Here is a 24885-nt window from a genome sequence, read left to right as displayed (position 1 = left end):
GAATGCTGATTGAGCAAGTTAGTGTCAAGCGCTCTCTCATCAATTATAACCAGAGGAGAGGGCTCTCTTGGAACTTAAAGTGACTGCCAAGGAGGAGAAGATGCTGGTAGATAGCTGTAACACACTTCACTTTCTGACATTCCTAGATTAAAATGAGACTCAGCCAAATCTTGACCAGTGCTCCTCAAACTTTAATGTGCATTCAAATCACCTGGAAATCTTGAGTGGGGGCCTGACATCACACATTGCTACCTAGCTCCCACGTGATGCTACTACCGGTGGCCTCTGAAACATTTTGACTTGTGAGACACCATACTGCAAGCTACACGAAGATGAGAATTTCATTCCATTCATGACTCTATCCTCAGTGCCAGCAAGTGCTTGGTGCAGCCTCTGAACACAGGATTTATTGAGGTTCCTTGCATAAAACCTTAGCCCCCTCTCACAGATGAATCCTGAAAGGGAAGACTTTTCCTCTAAGGTCTTTTCAAAGGTTCTTTTTCTTATACCCCCAAATAACCACAAGGAGAAGGGGGGGGAAAGGGAAGAATTCCTTTTGCTACTTTGAGATTATTACTTAAATGTCCTCTGATGAAAACACTTCCAAGATCATGCTTTCCCTTTATCCCTTCATGATGCCTTCAGCTACTGACTTCCCAGGTGGTCCTCTCATTCACCAAAGGCTTTGGCATCTAACAGCTTTTCAGGCTTGCCAAGCTATCACAATCACGGGTGACTTCCAAGGCCACATACACTTGTATTTTCCAGAATCCTTACCTCCAGGAACCTCCAACCTCACACCACTTCAGCAATCCACCGCCATGTTCATAACCCACACTTGGTCACCTACTCGACCTGCTCCACCTTTAAAGTATTATATTCTCAAATCTTATTTCCTATTTTATCAATTTTTTAAAAGATTTTATTTATTTATTTGACAGAGAGAGATCACAAGTAGGCAGAGAGGCAGGCAGAGAAGAGAGTGGGGAAAGCAGGCTCCCCGCTGAGCAGAGCCCGATGCAGGACTCGATCCCAGGACCCTGAGATCATGACCTGAGCTGAAGGCAGAGGCTTAACCCACTGAGCCACCCAGGCACCCCACCAGTTTTTTTTTACCTTAGCCAAATCTCCAGTCTCTCAGCTGTTCCATATTCTTATAAGCTGTGAGCTCCCCTCTGGCTTCATTCCCTTTCTAGCTGGCCTAAATCCCAAGAGATCTGAACTTCAATCAATGCAAACAACCAAGATGCCCTCCAGTAGGTAAGCGGATTAAAAAACTGTGGTACAGGGGTGCCTAGGTGGCTCAGTTGGTTGGGCAACTGCCTTTGGTTCGGGTCAAGATTCCAGAGTCCTGGGATGGAGTCCCGTATCAGGGCCCCAGCTCCATGGGGAGTCTGCTTCTCCCTCTTACCTTCTCCCCTCTCATGCTCTCAGTCTCTCAAATAAATAAATAAAATCTTTAAAAAAAAAAAACTGTGGTACATCCAGACAACAGACTACAAATCAGTGCTTAATAAAAAAAAAAAGAAAGAGAGAAAAGAAAATGCTATCAAGCCATGAAAAATTGGAGGAAGCTTAAATGCATATTACTGAGTGAAAGATGTTAATCTGAAAAGCCCACGTACTGTATGATTCCAAGTCCATGAAATTCTGGAAAAGGCAAATCTATGGAGACAATAAAAAGATAATTGGTTACAAGGGTAGTGGGTGAGCAGGAATGGAGAAATGAACAGGCAGTGTGCAGAAGTTAAGATTTTTAGGGCAGTGACAATACTCTGCATATTACAGTGATGGATATATGTCATAGATTTGTCCAAACCCAAAGAATACACACCAAGAGTGAACCCTAGGGCTTCGGGCGATTATATGATGTGTCAATGTAGGATCATCTCTGGTAAAAACATACCATTCTGGTGAGTGGTATTGATAATGGGGGTGGGGGGCTATGGGTGTGTGGGAGCAACAGGTATATGGGAAATCTCTGACTCTTCCTCTCAATTTTGTTGTAAACTTAAAACTGCTCTAAAAATATTAAGTCATTGGGGGAAATGACAGTTGGAACCGTTATTAATGGTATGAACAAACAGGAGCTCTCACCCCACAGATGGGATAAGTTGGAGGAATCACTGAGAAAAATATTGCAATGCCTGGTGAAACTTAAAACTCTTCATCTCCATCTCAGGGTTTCCACTTCTAGTTATGTAAGCCTGAGAGGCCTCCTTATAGGTCACATGTCTCATCCAACAAGACATGTGTGATAATCATTGCAGCACTGTTTGTAACAGCAAAATACTGGAAATTTAAATGTATGTCAGCCCACCAACAATAGAATGCATAAATTAGAGTATTTGTAAAATGCAGTAACTACCATTCAGTATTTATAATAAATGAGTATGAGGAATTGTTAGAAACACAATGTTAAATCAAAAAAAGCAAACTGCACATTGTTCCATAGTATGACAACACACCTATTAAGATTAACAACCTGTAAAAAAAGGGATAGGTTAAATGAATGATGGGGATTAAGGAGTGCACATGTGATGAGCGCCACGTGATGTATGGAAGGGCTCAATCACTATATTGTACCCCTGAAACTAATATAACATGCTTTGTCAACAGGAATGAAAAACTTAAAAAACAAAAAAACCTGTAAAACAATCCTTTTTAATGCCTATGAATACACACATATGTAGTGGAGGCATAAAACATGAATGGCAGATTCAACAATGAATTCTTGACAATGGTTATCTCTGGGAGGGAAGTAGGGGGAATGGGATCAGGAAGTTCACAGCCGCTCCAACTGTACCTACCATGGCAGAGTTCCTTAAAAAAAATAATTCTGGGGGGGAGACAGTTAATTTAAAGATTTGATCAAATTAAGTATATGAGATGAGACATCTGCACGTTTATTATATTGATTTTATGTATGATTGAAGCCACACACAATTTAAAAAAATTGAATACATGACAAAAGCAATCGCTGAAAAGGTTTTTGGAAACATAAATTCACATTCTTGAAGCATCAACCCACAGATTATTCATTGCGATGGAGAGGTGTGTCAAGCACTACCTTAATTATGTGAGCAAGCTTAAAATAATGAGACAAACTGATATACTTCCTGATAGGATATGCTGAAGGCACATCACCCATAGAATTGTAGTACTCTTGCCAAAAATGTTTAACCTGAATTTAAAAAGTAAACAAAACTGTGGGAACCTTTTCCAAAATAGCTTAAGTGTCAGGTTAAACACCTTCTCCCCTGAAAAGGGAGGGGAACCACTTCTGAATGAAGGGAACATGAGAGAACTAAATGTAATGTGTTATTCTTGATTTAATTCTGGGTAAAAACAAAAAAAAAAGTTCTAAAATTACATTTTGGGGGGCAACTGAAATTTGAAAACAAACAGTATTAGAAAATCTTTTTATTGCATTTTATTAGCAAATGTCTTAAGTATGATAATGTTATTATGATTTGGAAGGATATACTTGCTGAGGTATTATGGATTAAGTGTCACAATGTCTACAACCTTAACTTTCAAACAGTTAAGGGAAAAAAACAGTATAAATATACACATATAAAAAAGATAAAGCAAATGTGCAAATGTTAACAGTTGGTGAAGCTAGGTTAAAGCTATATATAGGTTCACTGTACTTTTCTTTCAACTCTTGTGAAGAGTCAACATTTTTTCAAAATAACCTGGAAAAACAGACAAATATTTAGAAAAGACTCAATTGTGTATAAACAGCTTTTATAGCTCAAATAAAGTGCAGGCATATATTTATGCAACACTGTTTTATGAAAACTATAATAATAAAGGTGCTCACCTCTTTTGTCTAATCCCACCAAACAGATTAACTCAGTAAAAACAATGCTTTAAGACCTTAAGCTTATTTAGTAGTTTTTAGGACTAGATGAACCTCCCTTTAAATGCTACACCTTTTTAAAATGAAAGTTCTGCTATGTTTTGATCCCCTTTGCTTTGCTGCAGAGCACAAGCCACACCCAAAAGCCCCTCTCCACACCCCGGGTAACCATGCTGAGCCGGGCAGTGTGTCCTCTGTGGCCCCCTGTGTTAGCTTCTCCCTCTGGCTTTATTATACAAAGCTGCGATCCTTCCTGCCCTCCCTCAGCATACATTCCCCAGTGTCCAACTTCTGATCCAGTCTGCTGGAGTTTTGGAAGAAATGATGGGAAAACAAGAAAGCAAGGTTTAGTAAATCTAAAAATAATTTTCAATTCAGCTTCACACTCACAAGGTTTACAAAACGCTTTGATTCTGTGCCCCAGGCTCCCTTCTGATCCTTTCTGGGCTCCTGCCTGTGTTCAGATGGTACAGTTGCCAGAGGCCTGACCGGGGGCAGCTACAGTCGCTACTCCATGGTGGACCCACTTACTCACACATTCACACTCCCCTAAGACTTCTATTTGTTAGCGGGATGCTTTCCAGCTAAACACTAATGTTTCTAAGTGGTGGGCAGTAAATTAACTTCAAAATATAACAATGACAAGGGTCTTTTAAAAAGATGCTATGGAAATGACAGAAAAAAATTTTTTTTAAAGAGCAACACTATAACTAAGTATAACTTTTCTGCTACTACATGAGTCCGGACTCTCCCTTTCTGCAGTCTCTCCTGTATATTAGGCTGAAATAATTGGTGGCTGGAAAAGGAAAAATGGACTTTGAGATGATGCAATCACTTGAAAGTAAGTACAACTGGGCAAGAAGTAGAATGGTGATTGTATACGTTCTTTTGCTCTAATCGTAGCCATCATATTAATTACATGAGAAATATTGGCAGGCGATTAGTTTGCGAAATTTCACAATCATTTCTGAGGAATAAATGCGTATCATTACACTGTCATTTATATGCAGAAAAGAAAAAATAATTTTAGGAAGGAGAGGGCTTCATTTCTTGAGACTTTTCTGTAACACATTCACAAGACTGAGCACACTCTTCTGTCAAAGAGCATAGCTACAGTTTCTTGTCCACTCTACCTCATGGAGTAACCCTGAATATCACAAAAGTGTAACGTAGACAACAAAGGGATAAAACAGTAGCATTTTCAGACTATGTCTTTAATATAATATTCAGAATTATACCCCTAGAAGAAAACCACCATTGTGGGAATTTTATTTGTTGGATTCCCATTAATGTTGATCGTTTTCTAGGTAAAATTTCAAAAGACTAACCATACATTTGTTTTGTTTCCTTTTTTTAAAAAGTATTTATTTTTTCACCAGTGCAATTGGAAACAGGCAAAGAAATGTACAGAAAAGATGTTCATATATAAAGAAAGAAATAGCAAAATATTTTTTGGTCATAATTTAGAAACAAGCTAATCTATAAGAAGGGGACAGTTTTCCCCAATTCCTCTCTTCCCTAGAAGAGTATAAGCACAGGCTCTCAGTTCCTGGATATCCTTAGCAGGCCTCGGATACGTCTGACAAGAGCTTGTATGAAACTATAGCGAGATCGAACTTTTGAGTATAATCCTTCAATGTCCAGAAGTTTCTTTTGTAGTGATTCTCCAAAAGCGTTGATAGCATCAGCCTGAAGCTAGAGGTAACACAGATGACATATCATTATTAAAATTACAGTCTCAAATATTTCTTTTATTCTATGTCTTCCAATTTACAGTATCTTTGAATTTTTGTAATGCGGTCCTTTCTCATGTAGCAAATTAACTAAACATTCACACTTCCATGCTAGAATTTACTGGTATAGAATTGTTTTTCCCTCTTTCCTATCTTGTAAAAATGTGTAAAATCTTAAAAAGCAACAACTATGGATGCTGCTGTTGATATATGGGCATATACACAAAAACCTTCCCCCGAGGGCAATACAAGAAGCTGTTAGGAGTGGATGCCTCTGGGGAAAGAAACAAAGGATAAATTGGGAAGAAGCTTTTACTTTTATTTGATTTTTCAATTAAGAAAAAAAATTTGCATGTGTTTATTTTCAAAACATATAAATAGAGGAAAGAAACCTGGTATACACTTTAGAATTCATGTATTTTAGAATGCATATATAGTTTTGGATGGATTTGGATGGATTGGTGTTATACTGAAACACTAAAATTAAGTGTAAAATTAGATGACTCTACCTGCCTTAGTTTTGCAGTAAAATCAAAGCACAGAGTGAGAAGATTATTTATTAATCTTTCATTTCTTCTAACTATAACAGAGCAGTCTAATGAAACAAACAGTCATTAATTCAACACAGATTCATCAAACATCTTCTGGAAGAACTATTCTTTGGCTAATTCTGCCCATGGCCTCACTGAACACTGGCTTCCCTAAACAAGCCAACCAAAACATGAATTACTATTATGCAGTCACGTAGAGGGCAGATGAAGTCGGGGCTAGGACGAGAGCATGCTATGTATGACATCTGGTTAAGTATGGTTGGGAGGATGCTCTTTCCTGGATAAAGCCCAGTCTTTGGCTTCAAGGAAGGCAGTGACCAAGAGGGATTAGAGAAGATTAGAGGCTTTATCAGACCAGAGCTAGGGACTCTCAGATGCCTAGCAGCAGATCTACTTGTAATTCAGTTTATGTAATATCACATACCCTGCTAACTGTTTTGTTCCCAAGACTCTTATTAGGTTCATGTGAGGTTTTTAAATTAGTTGTTTTTGGAATGCGCTTCATCCATTCCGATATTACAGGTCAAGAGATTACTAAATACATAACACTATAATAATATAGTCTCCTGCAAAGGAATTTTTAATGGCTGCTCATAATCTCTCCATTAAATTATTTTCTGAAAAATTAAGTGCTAAGTTACCCTTTGTGCCTAAGAAGTCCACAAAGTCAATCTAAAGAAATTGGGAGTTTTCTGATCACGACGCCTACTAATGACTGAATTCTTACTATGTTCCTTCCAGGCACTATTGCCCTAGGAGCCCCACATATGAAACCTCATTTTATCCTGACAAAACTCTCTGAGGCTGAACTATCATTCCCATTTCTTCAGTGAGGAAATGGAGGCTCAAAAGTAAGTTGTTCCAAGTCCCATAGCTGTTAGGCAGCCAGGCCGGAATTAAAATCAGGTCTTTGAACACAATCCTGAAAATCATTATCTTACCAACATACTAGGCTTTTCCTTTTTCCTTTCAAAAAAGAAAAAGAGCATGGGGCTAGAACCTCACCTGGTCTATGTCATGTTGGCTCACTCCAGTCAGCCCACTTCTAAAATCCAGGTTGGTTTCTGAAGTGAAGGAATCTGGCGATGAAAGACACAAACAAACCAGCTTTACAAGTATGTATCTACCATTTGGCAGAAGAACCTGAAGACCAGGGGACTCTGGAGCTGGCGAGCCCTTCACTGTGAGAAGCTAAAGACCGGCGTCTAAGATGTTCTCATGCTCCACACTATCTCCCGTGAACAGAAGAAAAGTACAAGAAACAGCTATGTCTAATAACGAAGTAGCTCTCGATGGCCCAATCCACTCTTAGAAACCCGGAAACATAAAAAATAAATAAAAATGTCACTAGTTTTTCAAGGCACTGAAATCTATAGGTATGTATGGTTTACGAATCTTAGAATAAAGTTTACCTTGTAGTCTTCTGCTTTTAAATAAGGTTCTGGAGGCAAACAAGGAATCTTGGGAGTCCGTGGGCGTGCAGTGTAACAAGTAGTACTCCAGATGGCGCCAAAGAATAAATAGGCAGGTCTCTATGATGACTACAGAGTGCTCAGACTAAAGGAAAACAATCTCATCAAACCAGTTTCTGAGGAGGAAAACAAAGAGACCTCACTACTTCATGATGTACCCACTGCCTCGGTCTGAGAGAGAGGGGAAACGTTCCACTGAAGGTGTCCCCCCCCAGAAAGCAGCAAGGTGTGTTGAGAGGAAGGAGGTGGGGACCAGGGGCTGCTGCACCAGCAGAGTCCCCAGTGAACTGCCTTCGGTCCAGAGTGACTGTATACATTATCGGGATTACTAGCTAACTCTAAAAGATAAGAAAAAAAATTTCAGTTTGGAAACAGATCAGGCATTTACTGGAAAATAAAATTATGTCCCTTCTCATACAGTTTTGATGCCCAAATAATTTGAGAATCAGCAAACAGTTCCCACATTTAAAGATTCTCTTAAAGGTCACCACTCAAATTCCCACTGTGATTTCCATTAAGGATACAAGAACAAAGGGAAAGCAGTTTGGCTCGATTGTTGATCAACTTCACCAAGCGCCGTCTTGCTAGAACATATTTCTGGGCAGTGGAGATCTTCTCAACACCAACAGGCATCACAGACTGACACAACTGAGGACCAGAAGCAAAAGCAGCATTAGCAAGGACATAAACTGTAACAAAAACTTCATGAAACTCTATAGAGCGGGTCCCTATGACAGGCAAGGCAAATAACATTCCAAGAAGTTTAAACATCCTTGCAGACAAGGGTTATTATCTAGTTACGAAGCTGGTAACTTTAAAAAAACTGAGAGCCAAAGTAGTGGAATTCACAAATGCAGATTCTTCTGCTGCTTTCTGGAAAAGGTCTTATCTCTGAAACCGACATTTCCAATCTGCTGATGGGCCCACCCACCCTGAATTTCCTGTCAAACTAAAACAAAACACAACAGTAGGTTTTTCAGGCCGCAGGTCTAACAGTGCCATGGAGAATTTCTGTAACAGCTGTCATGTGTCTTCTGAAGAAAATGTAAAGCAGATTTCTACAGCATAAGCTAAAATAGGCTCATCAACCCAGAACCACCCTTCATCACACCTCTGCTCGGCATAAGCACCGTGGGCCGCCTCAAAATTCAGCTGTGGCTTTGACAGAGGCACCCTGAAGTGCAGCTGGGGGAGCGCCACGTCCTTGACGGGAAGGCTGCAGTCCATCTGGCAAGAACCGGCATCGCCCACAAGCTGCATGTGAGGAGGAAGGGCTGCCAGAGGTAAACCACCCCATTTCAGGGATTATCTGAATATCATCACAGTTACTCCTGCCTCAGGACTCGCTAGCTGTGTGGCTCTGGGTAAGTCATTCAACCCTGCAGGACCACCATTTCCTCATCCGAGAAAACAGGTGTAGTGACAGTATCTGCCTCAGGGACTGAGACAGAACTTGTAGCTCGGGGCCCGGCATCACCACCCACCACACGTGCCCTGTCATCCTGGAGGAGTGGCAAGAAGGAGGAGCTCTGACTGCTCTGTAAAGTGACATGGAGTTTTTCAGGACAGTTGGTGCAAACGAGGAATGGCAACATGGTTCCACATCCAGGCCGCCACAGGCCACCAGGAAGCTTCGGCACGGGCCAAGGGATACCTGGAGTGGTTCAGCTGTGCCAAATGGGAAAGACGGCAGCTGCTCAGGAAGCAGGCCTAGCAACTCAGCATTGTTAGCTACAGTAAATATCAGTGAGTGATTCTGGGTCACTGAGGGCAGGCAGTCAGGTCTGAGGTGCCATCCCATCGTCTGAAAAATTCACCGGACACCGAAGATGCTGAAGGCACAGACACATCTTACTTAAGGGATCACTTCTACTGAATAAGCCTTTGCGACAGAAACCCAAGTTTCTCAGCACAGATTTTCAAAGAGCATAAATTACCAAAGCTCTTCTTCACAAGCCAGCTGCCGTCCTACTGGAGGGCAGGTGGTGTTCCTGAACAGGTGCGACTTGCCTGTCTCCCATTCAAGTGTTCCCCTGCTTACCAGGCGTGGTACTCCTGTGAGGGAGTCTTCTTCAGGCCACACAGAGCCATCATCTCAAACCCTTTCATCTCACTGCACACGTCATCTTTACGCACAAGTTGGACACCAGGACTGTGGCCCTTATCAGGAAAAGCAATGGCTTCTCAAAACTCTCCACAGCTCGTTGTAAGATTCATACCTCTTTGATCTCATCTGGTGGAAGCTGCTCTACGTTCTGTAGCTTGTTGACACTTCGTCGATGACTGTCGTAATAGCTGAAGAAATCATTAGCGCTCTGTTTCAGCAGGTAGACAATAATACCCAAACCAGGCAGGCGCCAGTACGGGATCACTGGAGCTTGAGTATCTAACAGAGTTGAAAATAAAACACAACGGTCCACCTATAAGACCTGTTTTAAATGAGGGATGGCCGGGAATTGAAGGACATTTAAACTATTATTAAACCCAACCCAAGACTACTTATGGGTACTTCTGACAGTTCAGAGGAGTGGTGAGCTACTACGATCAGGAGCTCCTATGCACAAAGCTCGAGCCTAAAGAATACGGCAATCTGGCTGGTGGACTCTGACAGAACTCTCCCTTTATGGGGGGAAGACCTCTTTGGGAAATCTGGCACACACCTTTGCATCCAGCTCTCCACCCACATCCCAAACACACACACATACGCGCACACACGGGCAAGCAGTACACATGAGTCTGGAGTTTCCAGAGCCCAGGGGAAGAATTCCTGCCTCACCTACAGCCCTAGTTATATGGATTCATTTCTGGTCTGCACCTTTCTGGTTGCTGAATTCCCAGCTCACAGTCTTTCTCCCAAGAGGAGGAGAACACTGAGATATTAAAAAAATACAATTAAATTTAAACTTCAACAACTCTCTTACCACCACGAGTCCATTTGGGTAGGAAAACAAAATGTGCTACCTTTTACTCAACTAGCTTTTTTTTTTTTTTTTAAAGATTTTATTTATTTATTTGACAGAAAGAGATCACAAGTAGGCAGAGAGGCAGGCAGAGAGAGGAGGTGAAGCAGGCTCCCTGCTGAGCAGAAAGCCCGATGCAGGGCTCGATCCCAGGACCCTGGGATCATGACCTGAGCTGAAGGCAGAGGCTTTAACCCACTGAGCCACCCAGGCACCCCCTCAACTAGCTTCTGATGAAGGTGCAAAGAAACCATGAGAAGTTGGGAAAGTAGTTCGTGAAGGGAAGAACTGGAAGGATTGGTGCAAACAGAGCAATTTCCTCTTACAACCGAGTGACTCCTTGGGAAACACCTTAGTAATTTCAAGTACAATTTGGAGATAATCTTTGTTTAATGGCTCTAAATGCCAAGAATACTGTAGGAGAGATGTGCATTTGCTTCCTTCCCCACTATCTCCCTTAACTTTGCTTCAAAGTCAGATTTCATAGGTCTTCATGAGGAGAGGAAGAGAAAGAACAGTTTCTTGTCAGTGGATGTTGCCACCAACCAGGACACCCTAGACTCATCTAAGTTGCCAGGTTTCCCTTTCCCGTCTTCAGTGAAGATGTGACAGTCTCTACAATATAGGGCCTTCTCCTAGGGACCCTGGTGCCCAGGCAACATTTAAATGATACCTACTCTGTTAGGAAAACATCCAAAAAGAGAATGGTCTAATGCTGACAGGAGTACTTCAAAGCCTATCAGGAGTTCTCGCATACTGATGTGCTCATATCTAGAAAATATTAAGGTGTGCAGAAGCCAGCAGACTTAAACAGCAGATGAGGACGGCTCACGACAAAGCTGACTACAGAAACAGATTCTGCAGGAGAGAGCGTGAGGTCTAGGCAGCAGAAGTGCTACAGGAGAGCGCCCTGAACCACAAGTAATAGCACATATACTAAATAGTAACAGTGATGACCCGCAAGAATGAAAATAATTCTAGGTCACACTTAGGCAGTGCTAAGGGCCAGACATTGCTCTAAAGCACTTCACGTTTGAGTAACATGATTAATCCTTCCAGTAATTCACTGGAGAAGAGCCTGTTGTTACTCCCATTTTACAGATGAGGAGGCTGAGGCACAAAGAGACTAACTAGCTTTTCTAAAGTCCTATCAACAGTCACTTACAGAATGAGGACTCGAATCTAAGCAGTTCGTCATGAGTCTATGTTCTTCTCCGCTAGGTTAGATCGCCCTCTACAACTGAATGTTCTTGAACCTACCACACATCTATCCACTCCTGTGTCTACAACTGGCAAAGGTAAGTAGGCTTTTTAAATCTTTAAAAAGTCTGAGGAAAAATAAAGACCAATATATAAGGCTTCATAAAATTCATCATCAAGTATTAAAGATCTAAGAATGACTTGGTATGTGAAAGACTGGCTCAAAGTGAGAAGAAACCGAATGAACTGTTAATAATTACTACTGATACATTATTAGCATATAATTAATGTTTTTGAAGAACAGATGACAAAACGACAATTTCATTTGAAAATGTTATGAGGTTAAATTTGTTTTAAAATGTTATAAGATTCAAGGGAGAAGAAAAGGGCCTCCTTCGGCACTTTATAACGGAGTCACACAAACAGTTCTCGGCACCATTTACACAAGACAGTGGTTATATGCTGTTAAGCTAATATGTTTTTCATAACATCATTCTATTAAATATTTTATGTGATTAAGTAATTTTCAGAGAAAATAAGATCTTGAAGAAGATGAAAACGTCACAAAATCATGTTCAGAAACCTCACACAAAAAGCTTCTGGAAATGAGCAGCAGTGCATTCCATTACCAAGAACCACTAAGATCCGAATGGGCTTTGTCTTCTGAGTCTCCCACGGGGTAACAGCTTTAATCAGCCCATAGTTGTCACTTTCCAGATCTCGCCTATTATGTCCTTAGGAAGTCATAGACTATGTCATCTACATTTACTTAGCATCTACTTAGCACCTACATTTTACTTTGCTGTGGTATAGAAATTTGGGGCTATACTACAGGACCCAATTTAGACACTGCATTCAGCTCAACATGATTTCACACATAAACCGTCTGTTACATTTGTACATTTCTCACCCAGCCAGCTTAACTCACCAATCTTAGAGTCTTTCTTTGGGGTCTCAAATACTATTCAAAACCATACTCTCCCCACAAAGCTTTTCTAAACTTATCCTCAGAAAATCTTGACTTTCTATCCTCTCGGGCTCTCTAGCCTATGCATGGGACTGACAACACTACCTCCATACTGAGCCTTCTTAAAGTCATTTACAAATTTTCCCACTAATTACACATAAAGAAAAAACCTGTGTCTCACTGGAGCCAACTAGAGTTTGTCTTAATCACAGAATACAGAAATACAGAAAAAACACAGAATACAGAAGAAAACTTAATCCTCAAATACATAAAGAAAGAAGCAGGCTCACCTTGCCGGGGTCCATCTCTATTAATGGTTTCTGACAGGCTGGGGGTGAAGAGACACACAGCATGTTGAAATGTGGGGGAGATCTGTAACATGAGTGACTGGCAATATTCCATGACATTGGCACAGATCTACGAAGGAAGAATAACAGTAACAAAAATATTAGTTCCCCAAATGCCCAAATATCATCGAACTCCAGATTTGAAGGAGTAACAAAGTTACTGATCATTTTGTAAAATTACAACAAATTCTAAATCAATTTGCAAAATCACTTCCATCTGCCCATCTGTTATTTTGCTTCCGAAAACACACAAATGTTCAAGAACAGATACACGATGCCCACCCTTCTTTCTTACCTGCTGCATGGCCAGTTCGAGCTCATCTTTCTTGCTCACTCGATCTCCCTCCACATTATCATCTTGAAATTTAAACTGACGCAGTCTGTCAGAGCCCCCAAAGCGGCTTAGAAGTCCTAAACACTGGCGCTGAGAAAGAGAAAGAAATTTTATTCATATATAATGGGGTATGTCTAAAATTAGTGACCTCTCTTTGAGGGATATAAAAAAGAAAAACTCATCAGGGAGTAAAAATCACTCTTTAAGGAGTCTGATTTCTTACTTCCAACTGAGGCAACTGAAGTTAGCCCTATTAAAATTAGCCTTTTTGCAACGGCCATTTGCTTGGCAGTCAACTCATTAACACCATTTTTTTTTAGCAGTTAATCCCCATTACACCATAAGCATTAGCCAAAGAATATTCCGTTATCACACCAATAATTCCTTGGTAGATACCCATTAAATGAACACAAGTTGATAAACAATGAGAAGGAAAATGAGATGGCAAATAGACGACACTTTGTCACAAGCACATCCATGACCATTTTGTCTAAGAAGGCTCAAGTTTAAAGGGTGCTTCTCCTAGGGCCACTTCTGGGGACTTCATAAGAGGGTGGGAATACACAGGGAGCCTTGGCAGATAAAATGAAAATGTCACCTGCTTGAAATGTTGGTACTTTTCACCTGACAATGTAATTTTTCCTAAGGTTCTTGGAAGGAAAGGATAAGCTTTTCACAATTGGTTTTCTATCTGGTGGTCGAGGTTGAGGTACCCGATCTCTTTCTATGTGACCTACCAACAGGTTACTCAACCTCCACAAACCTAAATGCTCACATTCCCAGGGTGCAAACAGTGATTCCTACTCTAACAGATTGTGGTCAGAATTATCTGAGACAATGAATGAATCATATTTACATTTGTATACAGTGCTCTGCACATAGTAAGGGGACAACAAAAACATGTTTTGTACTTTAAAAGCTGGTATCTCGGGGCGCCTGGTGGCTCAGTGGGTTAAAGCCTCTGCCTTCAGCTCAGGTCATGATTCTAGGGTCCTGGGATCGAGCCCCACTCGGGCTCTCTGCTCAGCAGGGGGCCTGCTTCCTCCTCTCCCTCTGCCTGCCTCTCTGCCTACTTGTGATCTCTGTCTGTCAAATAAATAGATAAAATCTTTAAAAAAAAAAACAAAAACTGGTATCTCACACACACACCCATGTACACAGACATACACAGATATATAATAGCCTACATAAACTGATGTTAGTTTACATAGTGAGACTGGATAAGGCAAAACATATTAAAAAAACAATATAAATTTATTTTGCCAAAATATTTGCCAAAACAGATGCACTAACACATTTCTAGAGGTCACCTTATGAAATATCCTTTAAAAATATCTTTTTCTCCCTACCAACAAAAAAAATTAGAAGACAAAAAAAAAAGAGAGAGGAAAAAAAGCAGAGTATTTGGGTTTTGCTGGTGAGAGTGCAACCCTTTCCAGAGTTTGATAATGGCTCAACACGTCCTGTGTGTGCATCCTTGGACCCAGCGAGACCAGTTAGGTTTATCTAATCTATAGCTCAAAAATTTGTACACAAAAATGCTGACAGCAACTGTTTTCTTTTGGAAACCTGAAAAAACAGTTCACAAAAAGAGAACTGGTTAAGAAAATTACCGTATCAAAAACAATGAAATATAAATTCTAATATATAAATACAATTATTCTGAAGCCAATCAAAAGTGAAGCTATTCAGATCAAAGCAGGCCAGGAGGCTCCCACAAAGACAATACATATTTAGTTGACAATATGTTTGAATATATTAAAGGGAGATTACATAACTGGAAGACAGCCTGTGAATAAATTAGAACTAACTATATAAAAACCAAGCATATAGGGGTGCCGGAGTGGCTCAGTCAGTTAAGTATCTGCCTTCAGCTCAGGTCATGATCCCAGGGTCCTGGGATCGAGCCCACATCATCAGGCTCCCTGTTCAGTGGGGAGTCTGCTTCTGCTGCTCCCCCTGCTTGTGCGTGCTTGCTCTCTCTCTCTGTCAAATAAGTAAATAAAATCTTTAAAAAAAAAAATAAAAAAAAAATAAAGCCAAGCAAACAAACAAACAAACAAAAAAAAACAACTACTCACTTTAGGGAAAACATAATGTTGTACTTAAAAGTAAACTATCACCCATTCTTAATCATAAATGACAAGTGCTGATCTAATTAAAATTATGATATAATTATGTTGCTTTTTAGTGGGGGGGCGGACAGTGTGGTGAGAAACGTCTATATTATACAGTGGAAGAAAAGGACAAAAGGGATCTAAGGTCTCAACCTCCTCAATGGAAAATCAACAGATTCCTAAAATTGGAAAATAAATACATTATTTAGATACACCACAAAATCAATTAAAACCCATCAAGAGGGTTTGCCCAAATCCAGGAAGCAGAACAGGGAGGGTGGATGAGAGGACTGCTGTATTTTTTTTTTTTTTTTTTTTTTTTTTTTTAAAGGACTGCTATATTTTGCTGTGAGTCTTTTAGGAACTACTCTTTAAAGAAGTCAGAATCATGGGGGCACCTGGGTGGCTCAGTGGGTTAATCTGCTGCCTTCAGCTCAGGTCATGATCCCAGGGTCCTGGGATCGAGCCCCACATTGGGCTTTCTGCTCAACAGGGAGCCTGCTTTCCTTCCTCTCTCTGCCTGCCTCTCTGCCTACTTGTGATCTCTGTCTGTCAAATAAATAAATAAAATCTTTAAAAAAAAAAAAAGAAGTCAGAATCAGTTACCTGGAATCTTCCAATATGTCCCTGTAGCTCCATTAGAGATCCTTCATTTACATCAACATCAAGTTCGTTTAATATACCTATAAAATTTGGAATGCTTTTAAATACAGTTTTATAATCAACAAAATAAAAACATTAAAAGACCAGGAAGAGTGGTTCTAGCATTTTATATTCCTTATGTATAAGAACAGATACAGACTTGCCATGAAGGAGCTCTGGGAAATACAACTTCGCAAAGACTGGAAGTTCACCACTTGTTCATTTATATGCAACTTAAATCTAGATTGAATTCATAATTTTAAAAGATACTTTTTAAAGGTTTTGGCATAAATCTCACTTTTTATTTATAACCATAAAAGCTAAAATTTTCTAAACTCAGCAGTTAAATTACTTCGTCATGAAAGAGTTTAGGATATAAAATGCTGATAATGAAATACATTTCCCTTTTCATTTAACTCTCATAGGTACTGTATCATTTGATTTTTTTTCGTTTCCCTTAAGCAAAGTACAGTTTGCATATACATAAAAAAGTTCCCATTCAGCTTCTGTTTAAACTTATTACAAAATTCTTAAATCAAAGTGATCAACCTCTCATAGGAAAAAAACTATGAGGAAAAAAAAAGCTATCAAGAAAAAACCCTTTATTTCTATCGAGGCCTCCAAGCAAACCCCCACTGCTTCTTCTTTGTTCCATGGCTGTCGTCACGCTGAGGATCACCTGCACCTGTCCCAGTCACCCTAACTTTCTATTTGCACAATCCCTTTAACTCAGGCCTAACTTCCAAGCATACACTCCAGAGTATATAACCCAGAACCTTATCCTTTGCTACTCACAATGACAAGACCTCCTCTTTCTGGATTTTTCAGCCTATGACCTCACACAAACCTACAGAAAATACACAGGATGGCTCGCTATACCTCACCTGTGCCTCATTCTCTATCCCTTCCCACCTCTACCCCCTCTGCGAGTCTGCTCCCAGAATCCCCTTCTTTCCCAGCTTACCAAAATCTATCCTGCCACAGAGGATTTTTCCTCACTATTTGAAAATATGTCCAGGTCTCCTTTGTACTCCAAAACAAAACAAAGACAAGCAAAAACCTGGTTAATATCAAATTCTTAAAATATTTTTTCCACATTTGCTGCTTACAACTTTAAGCCCTTCTTTTCCCATCCTACCCCTTAAAAGCTGGATTGTGTATCTAACACTACCATGGAATGCAGGCTTTTTCCTCTTTGTCCTCAAACTTTCTGATCTCTGCAACATGTGTTGCTATTGCCCAGTTCTTTTTTTCTACCTGCTGCCTCTGTTTAAAAAGACTACTTAGGGTGCCTGGCTGGCTCAGTCAGTGGAGCACACAACTCTTGATCTTGAGGTTGTGAGTTCGAGTCCCACACTGGGTATAGAGATTACTTAAAAATCAAATCTTAGGGGCACCTGGGTGGTTCAGTGGGTTAAAGCCCCTGCCTTCGGCTCAGGTCATAATCTCAGGGTCCTGGGATCAAGCCCCGCATCGGGCTCTCTGCTCAGCAGGGAGCCTGCTTCCCTCTCACTCTCTGCCTGCCTCTCTGCCTAGTTGTGATCTCTGTCTGTCAAATAAATAAATAAGCTCTTTTAAAAAAAAAAACAAAATCTTAGGAGCACATGGGAGGCTCAGTCGGTTAAATGTCTGCCTTCCACTCAGGTCATGACCCTGAGTCCCAGGATCAAGTCCCACATCATGCTCCCCACTCGGTGGGGAGCCTCTTTCTCCCTCTGACCCTCCCCACTCTGGTGCTCTCTCTCTCTCAAATAAAATCTTTAAAAAAAAATTAAAAAAAAATAAAAATCTTAAAAAAAAACGACTACCCATTTTCAGTTTCTGTAAGACCCTTCTACTAAGTATCAATTGAGTCCTCTATGTACCATTTGTATCGGTCTCAACTCCAAAACACTTTCTAGAATATTTGTGGGTCATAGAAAAAAATTAACCTGCTGACAAGTATTTGAGGAGGTATGACATACCCAGGATAAGGCGAGGCAATATAGGGCACACAGTTGTAAATGGGCTTATAATTTAATGGGAGCATCTAAGATAAAAAATATATATAGCAAAATTATGGGAGAATACAAAATAATATGTCATCAGGGGTTAAACTGCAGAGTAGGGTTGATAGGAGTTAAAATTATTAAATGTTTGTTGAAAAAAATTTGGGAGGGTATTTGGCATTATCTTCAAAAAAGTTTTGGGGCACCTGGGTGGCTCAGTGGGTTAAAGCCTCTGCATTCGGCTCAGGTCACGATCTCAGGGTCCTGGGATTGAGCCCTGCATCGGGTTCTCTGCTCAGCAGGGAGCCTGCTTCCCCCTCTCTCTCTGCCTGCCTCTCTGCCTACTTGTGATCCTTCTCTCTGTCAAATAAATAAATAAAATCTTAAAAAAAAAAAGTTTTAAGTATATATATTTTCAGACCAAGTACTGTCAGAAATTTATCAAGCCTACCAGCTCAAATCTACAAAAACACATATGTGTACAAATAGACACACACAGTTATTAAATGCCACACTTCTGGGAAATTTAAAAAAAGACTGGGAACAGTCAACATGTTACAGGGGAATGGTTAAACAATAAAGATCTGGTTAGCTCTCATAACTGGAGAATTATGCAGCCAATTTTTAAAAATGAGGTAGGAACTCTATGTGATGATGAGAAAAAATCTAGAAAAAAGAAGTTACAGAGCAGTGTGTATAGTATGATTTCATTTGTGTAGGGAGGTGACAGTTTTACACCATATGCATAGAAATGTCTAGAAAAATATATTGGTAACTGATTCCTTTTAGAGAACAGAAACTGCCAGTCACGGTATTTTCACTCTCTTCTTTTATTTTGTTTGAATTTATCATCAGCATGTTAAAAAAAACACTGCTTTTCTGAATACAATCTTAATAACCTAATAGGGTCACATGATGCTATTAAGCAAAACACAAAAATTTTAGGCATTTAAAAAAATTAATGACAGGAGACTTCATGAATAAAACGATCTTACCAGAGGATTTGATAAATTCTCTTTATCCTAACTCAGCACTTTTGGTGCTGAATGAAGTAGCATCATAGAGTGAAGCAGCATCATAGAATGTCCCTCCTGTTGGGGCACCTGTGTGGCTCAGTAGGTTAAAGCCTCTGCCTTTGGCTCAGGTCATGACCCCAGGATCCTGGGATCAAGTCCCACATCAGGCTGCCTGCTCAGTGAGGAATCTGCTCCCCCCTCTCTCTCTACCTCTCCCTCCTGCTCTCTCTCTCTCTCTCTCTCAAATAAATAAAATGTAAAAAAATAAAGAATGTCTCTCCAGTCATCAACCTACAAAATGAATGAAATTTGCCAAAAGGGGGTGGCGGTGGGAGGACTTAGGCCATAAACACTGAAAAATGGTGATGGCAAAGGACAAAAATAAGAGAAAATTCTGGTGAAGTAAGTAGCATGATTCAGCTTCATGACCCTTATTCCATTCCTCAGATGCAGTAAAGGAAAGAAGATAAACCAAAAACTCTTGCAAATTCTCATGGAGACTCTTCAGTTTGCAGAAAAATCTTTTAGAGTAATTAGGGTTAGGCAAGGCCTAGAGAAATGAAGGAAATCCGTTAGGAGGAGAACCATTACAAAGTACCGTGGGACCTTACAGGTAAGAAGGATGACCTGACTGGTTTCATCCGAAGACACTGGGACGAGCTGGGGAAATGAGCCTAACAAGCCCACAGGACTGAGATACACCACAACTGCGTGGAGTGGAAGCTGCACTCTCCTCCGAACAAGCAGGGGCTCCCAGTGCTTCCCCAGGCACCGCACTCCACCCTGCCAAACACTCTTCCTCTCCCAGTACAAAGGGCCCAAGCACTGATACCCCATGGAGAGAAAAACATATTGGGGTTGATGGGGTAGAATCACGGGCTGTCCTCAGACTTGGCAGCAGGTTCAAAATGAAGGTAGTATAGCCTACACGTTCACTGCACAGGCTCAGAAACCATACTGGCTGGGAAACCACACCACCACCACAATCCATGTGACTTTGGACTTAGAACAGAGAGGCAACCTCTTTGTGCCTCAGTTTCCTCATTTGTAAAATGTGGAAAATAATAGTTCTATCTAGTCAGGCTGTTGTGAGGAATAAATAAATATACTAAATGTTTAAAATAAATACTTGGCACATTATGCTTAGTAAATAAGAGCTACAAGTTCTGAGGTAAATAAAATCATAATCGGCCATGCCATCATTCACGAATAAAGGCAACTTTTAGACATTCATCAACATTAGAGAATTCAGGGAGCAAAATATACTTTTTCTTGGGGGAAGGGACCTCAGTACAAATTAAAAATACCAGGAGATAGAGACGCCTGTGTGGCTCAGCTGGTTAAGTGTCCGACTCAGGATCCTGAGATCTAGCCCGGGCAATGGGCTCCAGCACCAGCTCCGTGCTTAGTGCAGAGTCTCCTTGCCCCTCCCCCTGCTCACAAGCACTCCCTTGCTCTCCCTCGCTCTGACTCTCTCTTCAGTTAAAAAAAAAAAAGACCTAATAGCTCTTATGCTCTCAGTGTGAAGAAACACTTGTCTGGAATTCAGCAATGTTTTCAGAGTCTCTTCAATTAATTCTTTGACCTATCAAGTTCATGTAAAATCAAATAGTTTCTTGTTTTTTAAAGATTTTATTTATTTATTTGACAGAGAGACACAGCGAGAGAGAGAGAGACTGACCTGGGGCTCAATCCCAGGACCTCAGGGACCACAATCTAAGCCAAAGGCAAATGCTTAACTACTGAGCCATCCAGGCGCCCCAAAAATAAAGAGCTTTCTAAAACTGCACATAAGAGGTAATCTTGTTCTCATAAGTCACCTCAGGATGTCCCTGTCTCTCCTGTATGTGCATATACGAAGATCAATGTCTGAGAAGCCACTCACCAAATGTTAACATGTGGTGATTCTGTGCTTGCTTCAGCAGCACAAAGACTGAAAAAAAAAACACTTGGTAATTTCCAGGCAGTGAGGTTTTGAGTATTAATTATTTTCTTGAACTCTCTGAATTTTTTGGTATGATCATATATCATCCTTATACATATAAACTTACTAATTAAAAAAAAAAGCAGTTAACTCTGTTAGTACCAATTTCAGTAAGTCCTATGTACTGCAAAGCCATAAAAACCTCATTCTATGAAGTGTACATCAGTCTGTAGAGAATTATTCGAAGTCCGTTCAACATAATCAACTCACCAGGAAGGGCTGCTTTACTTATAATTCCTGTCAGCAGAGCCAGTTCCTGCAAGGAGCCAGCGCTCACGTCCTGACAGCGCAGGATCGCTTGGATGGTATCCGAATGGGAAATGAGAAACTGCAGCACCTGAGCCGGGCCAAGGGAGGAGAAACGGAAAAAAGGGAGGTCAAGATGAGCACATTTTTTCTATACCTGTAATTCATCTTTTTAATAAAGCCGAAGCACCAAATTTGATGTCATGAATCCACAGTGAACGTAATATAAGTGACTGTCTTCTGCATTTATACAGTTTATTTCCTCAAGAAGCAAACATTTACCTAAAATGCACAAGAAAACCAAAGACGATTTCAGCTTTTAGAAATTACTGTACTTAGAGGCTAGGGTAGAAAAGTATAATATAACTTACAACTACTATATGAAAACTATTACTTGACCCTTATTCTGTTTATTTTTATCTAAATGGAACGAGAACAGGAATTTAGAATGAGTGGGGATAAAAATGACTCCCTGAATTTAAGTTGCTCTATGGAAATCTGACTAGCCTGACATGGAAACAATCACATAAAAGCTTTTGTTAAATTCTCCTTTTGATATAATACGAATACGATAAAAATCCTGACCTCCAAACTCTGCCCTTCCACCGTGGCATTTTCAAGCATACTTTCATGGAGGAATCCAATTATTTTTACATGTGATGTCTTTCTCAACTAGATCATAAATGCCTTGAAGGCTGAACTATGTCAAAACAAGCCAAACATCTGAATCACTCAGGAACTGTGCCCCCTTTTATTTTTTATTCAGATTCCTGGCCTTAGTCCGTAACTGTTGGACGTAGAACTCTGCAATTTTTTTTTTTTTAATGTAGGCTCCATGCTGGGTCCCAATGTGGGGCTTGAACTCACAACAGTGAGATCAAGACCAGAGCTGAGATCAAGAGTTGGATGCTTAGAGAAAGGGGAACCCTCCTACACTGTTGGTGGGAATGCAGGCTGGTGCAGCCACTCTGGAAAACAGTGTAGAGGTTCCTCAAAAAGTTTAAAATAGAGCTACCCTAGGACCCAGCAATCGCACTACTGGGTATTTACCCTAAAGATACAAATGTAGTGATCCAAAGGGGCACGTGCACCGGAATGTTTATAGCAGCAATGTCCACAATAGCCAAACTATGGAAGGAACTTAGATGTCCATCAACAGATGAATGGATAAAGATGTGGTATATATATACAATGGCATACTATGCAGCCATCAAAAAAAACAAAATCTTGCCATTTGCAACAACATGGATGGAACTAGAGGGTATTAATGCTAAGTGAAATAAGTCAATCAGAGAAAGACAACTATCATGTGATCTCTCTGATATGAGGAATTTGAGAGGTAGGGCAGGGGGTCATGGGAGGTAGGGAGGTAGGGAGGGGAAAAAATAAAATAAAATGAGATCGGGAGAAAGACAAACCATTAAGAGACTCTTAATCTCATGAAACAAACTGAAGGTTGCTGGGGGGTGGTGGGATAGGGATAGAGAGGCTGGGTTATGGACACTGGGGAGGGTATGTGCTATGGTGAGTGCTGTGAAATGTGTAAGCCTGATGATTCACAGACCTGTACCCCTGAAGCAAATAATACATTATATGTTAATTAAAAAAAAAAGAGTTGGACACTTAACTGACTGGGCCACCCAGACACCCCTCAGTCATTTCTATTTTTTTTTTTTTTTTTTTAGTCATTTCTATTTTTAAAACAAGCTCTTCAGGGGATTCTGCCACAGCCAGTACAAGAGTGGTATTAGAGAATCTTGTATCATCAGAATGTCCCACTTCTAATAAAAAAAAAATCTTAATCTCAATAAAGGAGAAGACAAGGAAAGTCTTTTGAGTTTTAAAGAACTGACTCCAAGGCCACATATGGAAGTGGCAGGATGTACTAAAGCAGCATAAAACAAGGGGCCATGCTAGAAAGAGCAGCATTCTACCTCAGTGACGTAAGCCCAAAGACTGATGGCAGGGAGAGCACCTAAAATTACCATAAAGTATGACACAGTTCCTGGGGGTGTCACAATAATAGAGCAGTATAATCAAAATCTGCTAGTCATAATGGTAAGTCTCATCAGTGAATGGCTAAACTATACACATATTATTAGTTTAAAGAAACAAATTTTTTTTTTAAGGTTTCAATGAAAAGGGATGAAAATAAAACTGATTTCTAGTGCTCAATGAAAAAAATTTTTATTAGAAAATTCGCTTATTCTCTAAATATCACAACCCAATGGGCCATAATCATCTATCTTCCATATTTTCTGCAAGGCCTAAAATGGTGTACGGCCTCTCAATAAATCCCTGGTTAAATTACATTTTAGAAGCCAGTTTATTCCTATCACAATAACTACTTTCTTTTACAGAAGAACAAATTTAGAGATCTTGCTTTCCATCTCACTATTCTATTCTTCGCTGTGGGGTTTCATTCAAATAAGGGCGGGTCAATGAAGTTCACAGCAAAGTACAAGGGGCTGGCTTTCAACGCCCAGGGCTGCCACAGACAGTATGGTCAAGTCACGGACGTGGTCTATGCCTCGGGTTTGTGCAATGGTAAAATGAGGACCAACACCGTCTACACCAAGGGCTCTTCTCACCTGCCCCGCTGCCTGTAAGTGCTGGGCCGTGCTGGACGTGAGGATGACCTGGCACAAGCGGAGCGCCGGGAGCAGAATCTGCCGGTAGCGGTCCACCGGGGCGGGGATGAACACTGGCGGGTCTCTCATGCCGAACATGCTTCATTCATTTCCACCCAACAAGGAGAGAGAGACAGTCCAAGAGTTAAGGGATGCTAACGGTTCCTGCCCATCTCCATGGCAAGCAATCACAGGTGCCTGATTAAGGTGTGAGGCTATTAAGGAAAACCCTGCATCCCGTATCAACAGTAAAAATGGAGTTATTTCAATTCTGAAAAATCTTGGTAAAGAAAATCTGTATAATTTGAAGACAATGCTTGGAACTTCAACATATTTATTCTACTCTAAATGCTTCTGCGGGCCACAAAAACTACAAACAAGAAACAGATAAAAACTTTATTTTCTCCAAATTTGCTTCTCCAGTACGCAGAGCCAGAAATGAGTCCACATTGTCCATTACACTAATAAATCAAGATTTGAAAAAGTTAAAATGAGGGGCACCTTGGTGACTTAGTTGGTTCAGCAACTGCCTTCGGCTCAGGTCGTCATGATCCTGGAGTCCTGGGATCGAGTCCCACATAGGGTTCCCACCTCCACGGGGAGTCTGCTTCTCCCTCTGACCTCCTCCCCTCTCATGCTCTCTGTCTCACTCTCTCTCTCTCAAATAAATAAATGAAATCTCAAAAAAAAAACCAACTTTTAAAAAAAAAGTTAAAATGAGGCTGTAAAATTTCACTTTTAAGATAAGGTATTAATGGGGTGCCTGGGTGGCTCAGTGGGTTAAAGCCTCTGCTTTCGGCTCAGGTTGTTGTCCCAGGGTTCTGGGATCGAGC

General features: G+C 40.5%; 1 protein-coding gene across 1 annotated transcript in view; it reads right to left on the bottom strand.

Annotated features, from left to right (window-relative positions):
• Positions 1-5060: 5060 nt before the first annotated feature.
• The window catches only part of NUP205 (nucleoporin 205), a gene marked incomplete at its 5' end in the record, with an annotated part of 81906 nt that continues 62081 nt past the window's right edge, over positions 5061-24885 (bottom strand). Inside the window, 10 exons of the mRNA XM_080818788.1 lie at positions 5061-5560; positions 7155-7228; positions 7562-7690; positions 8146-8269; positions 9841-10007; positions 13039-13165; positions 13391-13519; positions 16153-16229; positions 21387-21513; positions 24014-24152. Coding sequence (XP_080674914.1) covers positions 5408-5560; positions 7155-7228; positions 7562-7690; positions 8146-8269; positions 9841-10007; positions 13039-13165; positions 13391-13519; positions 16153-16229; positions 21387-21513; positions 24014-24152 — 1246 coding nt within the window. The 3' untranslated portion in view covers positions 5061-5407. The remainder of the gene's footprint in view (positions 5561-7154; positions 7229-7561; positions 7691-8145; positions 8270-9840; positions 10008-13038; positions 13166-13390; positions 13520-16152; positions 16230-21386; positions 21514-24013; positions 24153-24885) is intronic.

Source organism: Martes martes (assembly GCF_963455335.1).
Source record: "Martes martes genome assembly, chromosome: 11".
Lineage (NCBI taxonomy): Eukaryota > Metazoa > Chordata > Mammalia > Carnivora > Mustelidae > Martes > Martes martes.
Note: the sequence above shows the minus strand (reverse complement) of the source record. Positions and strands in the feature narration are given on the sequence as shown.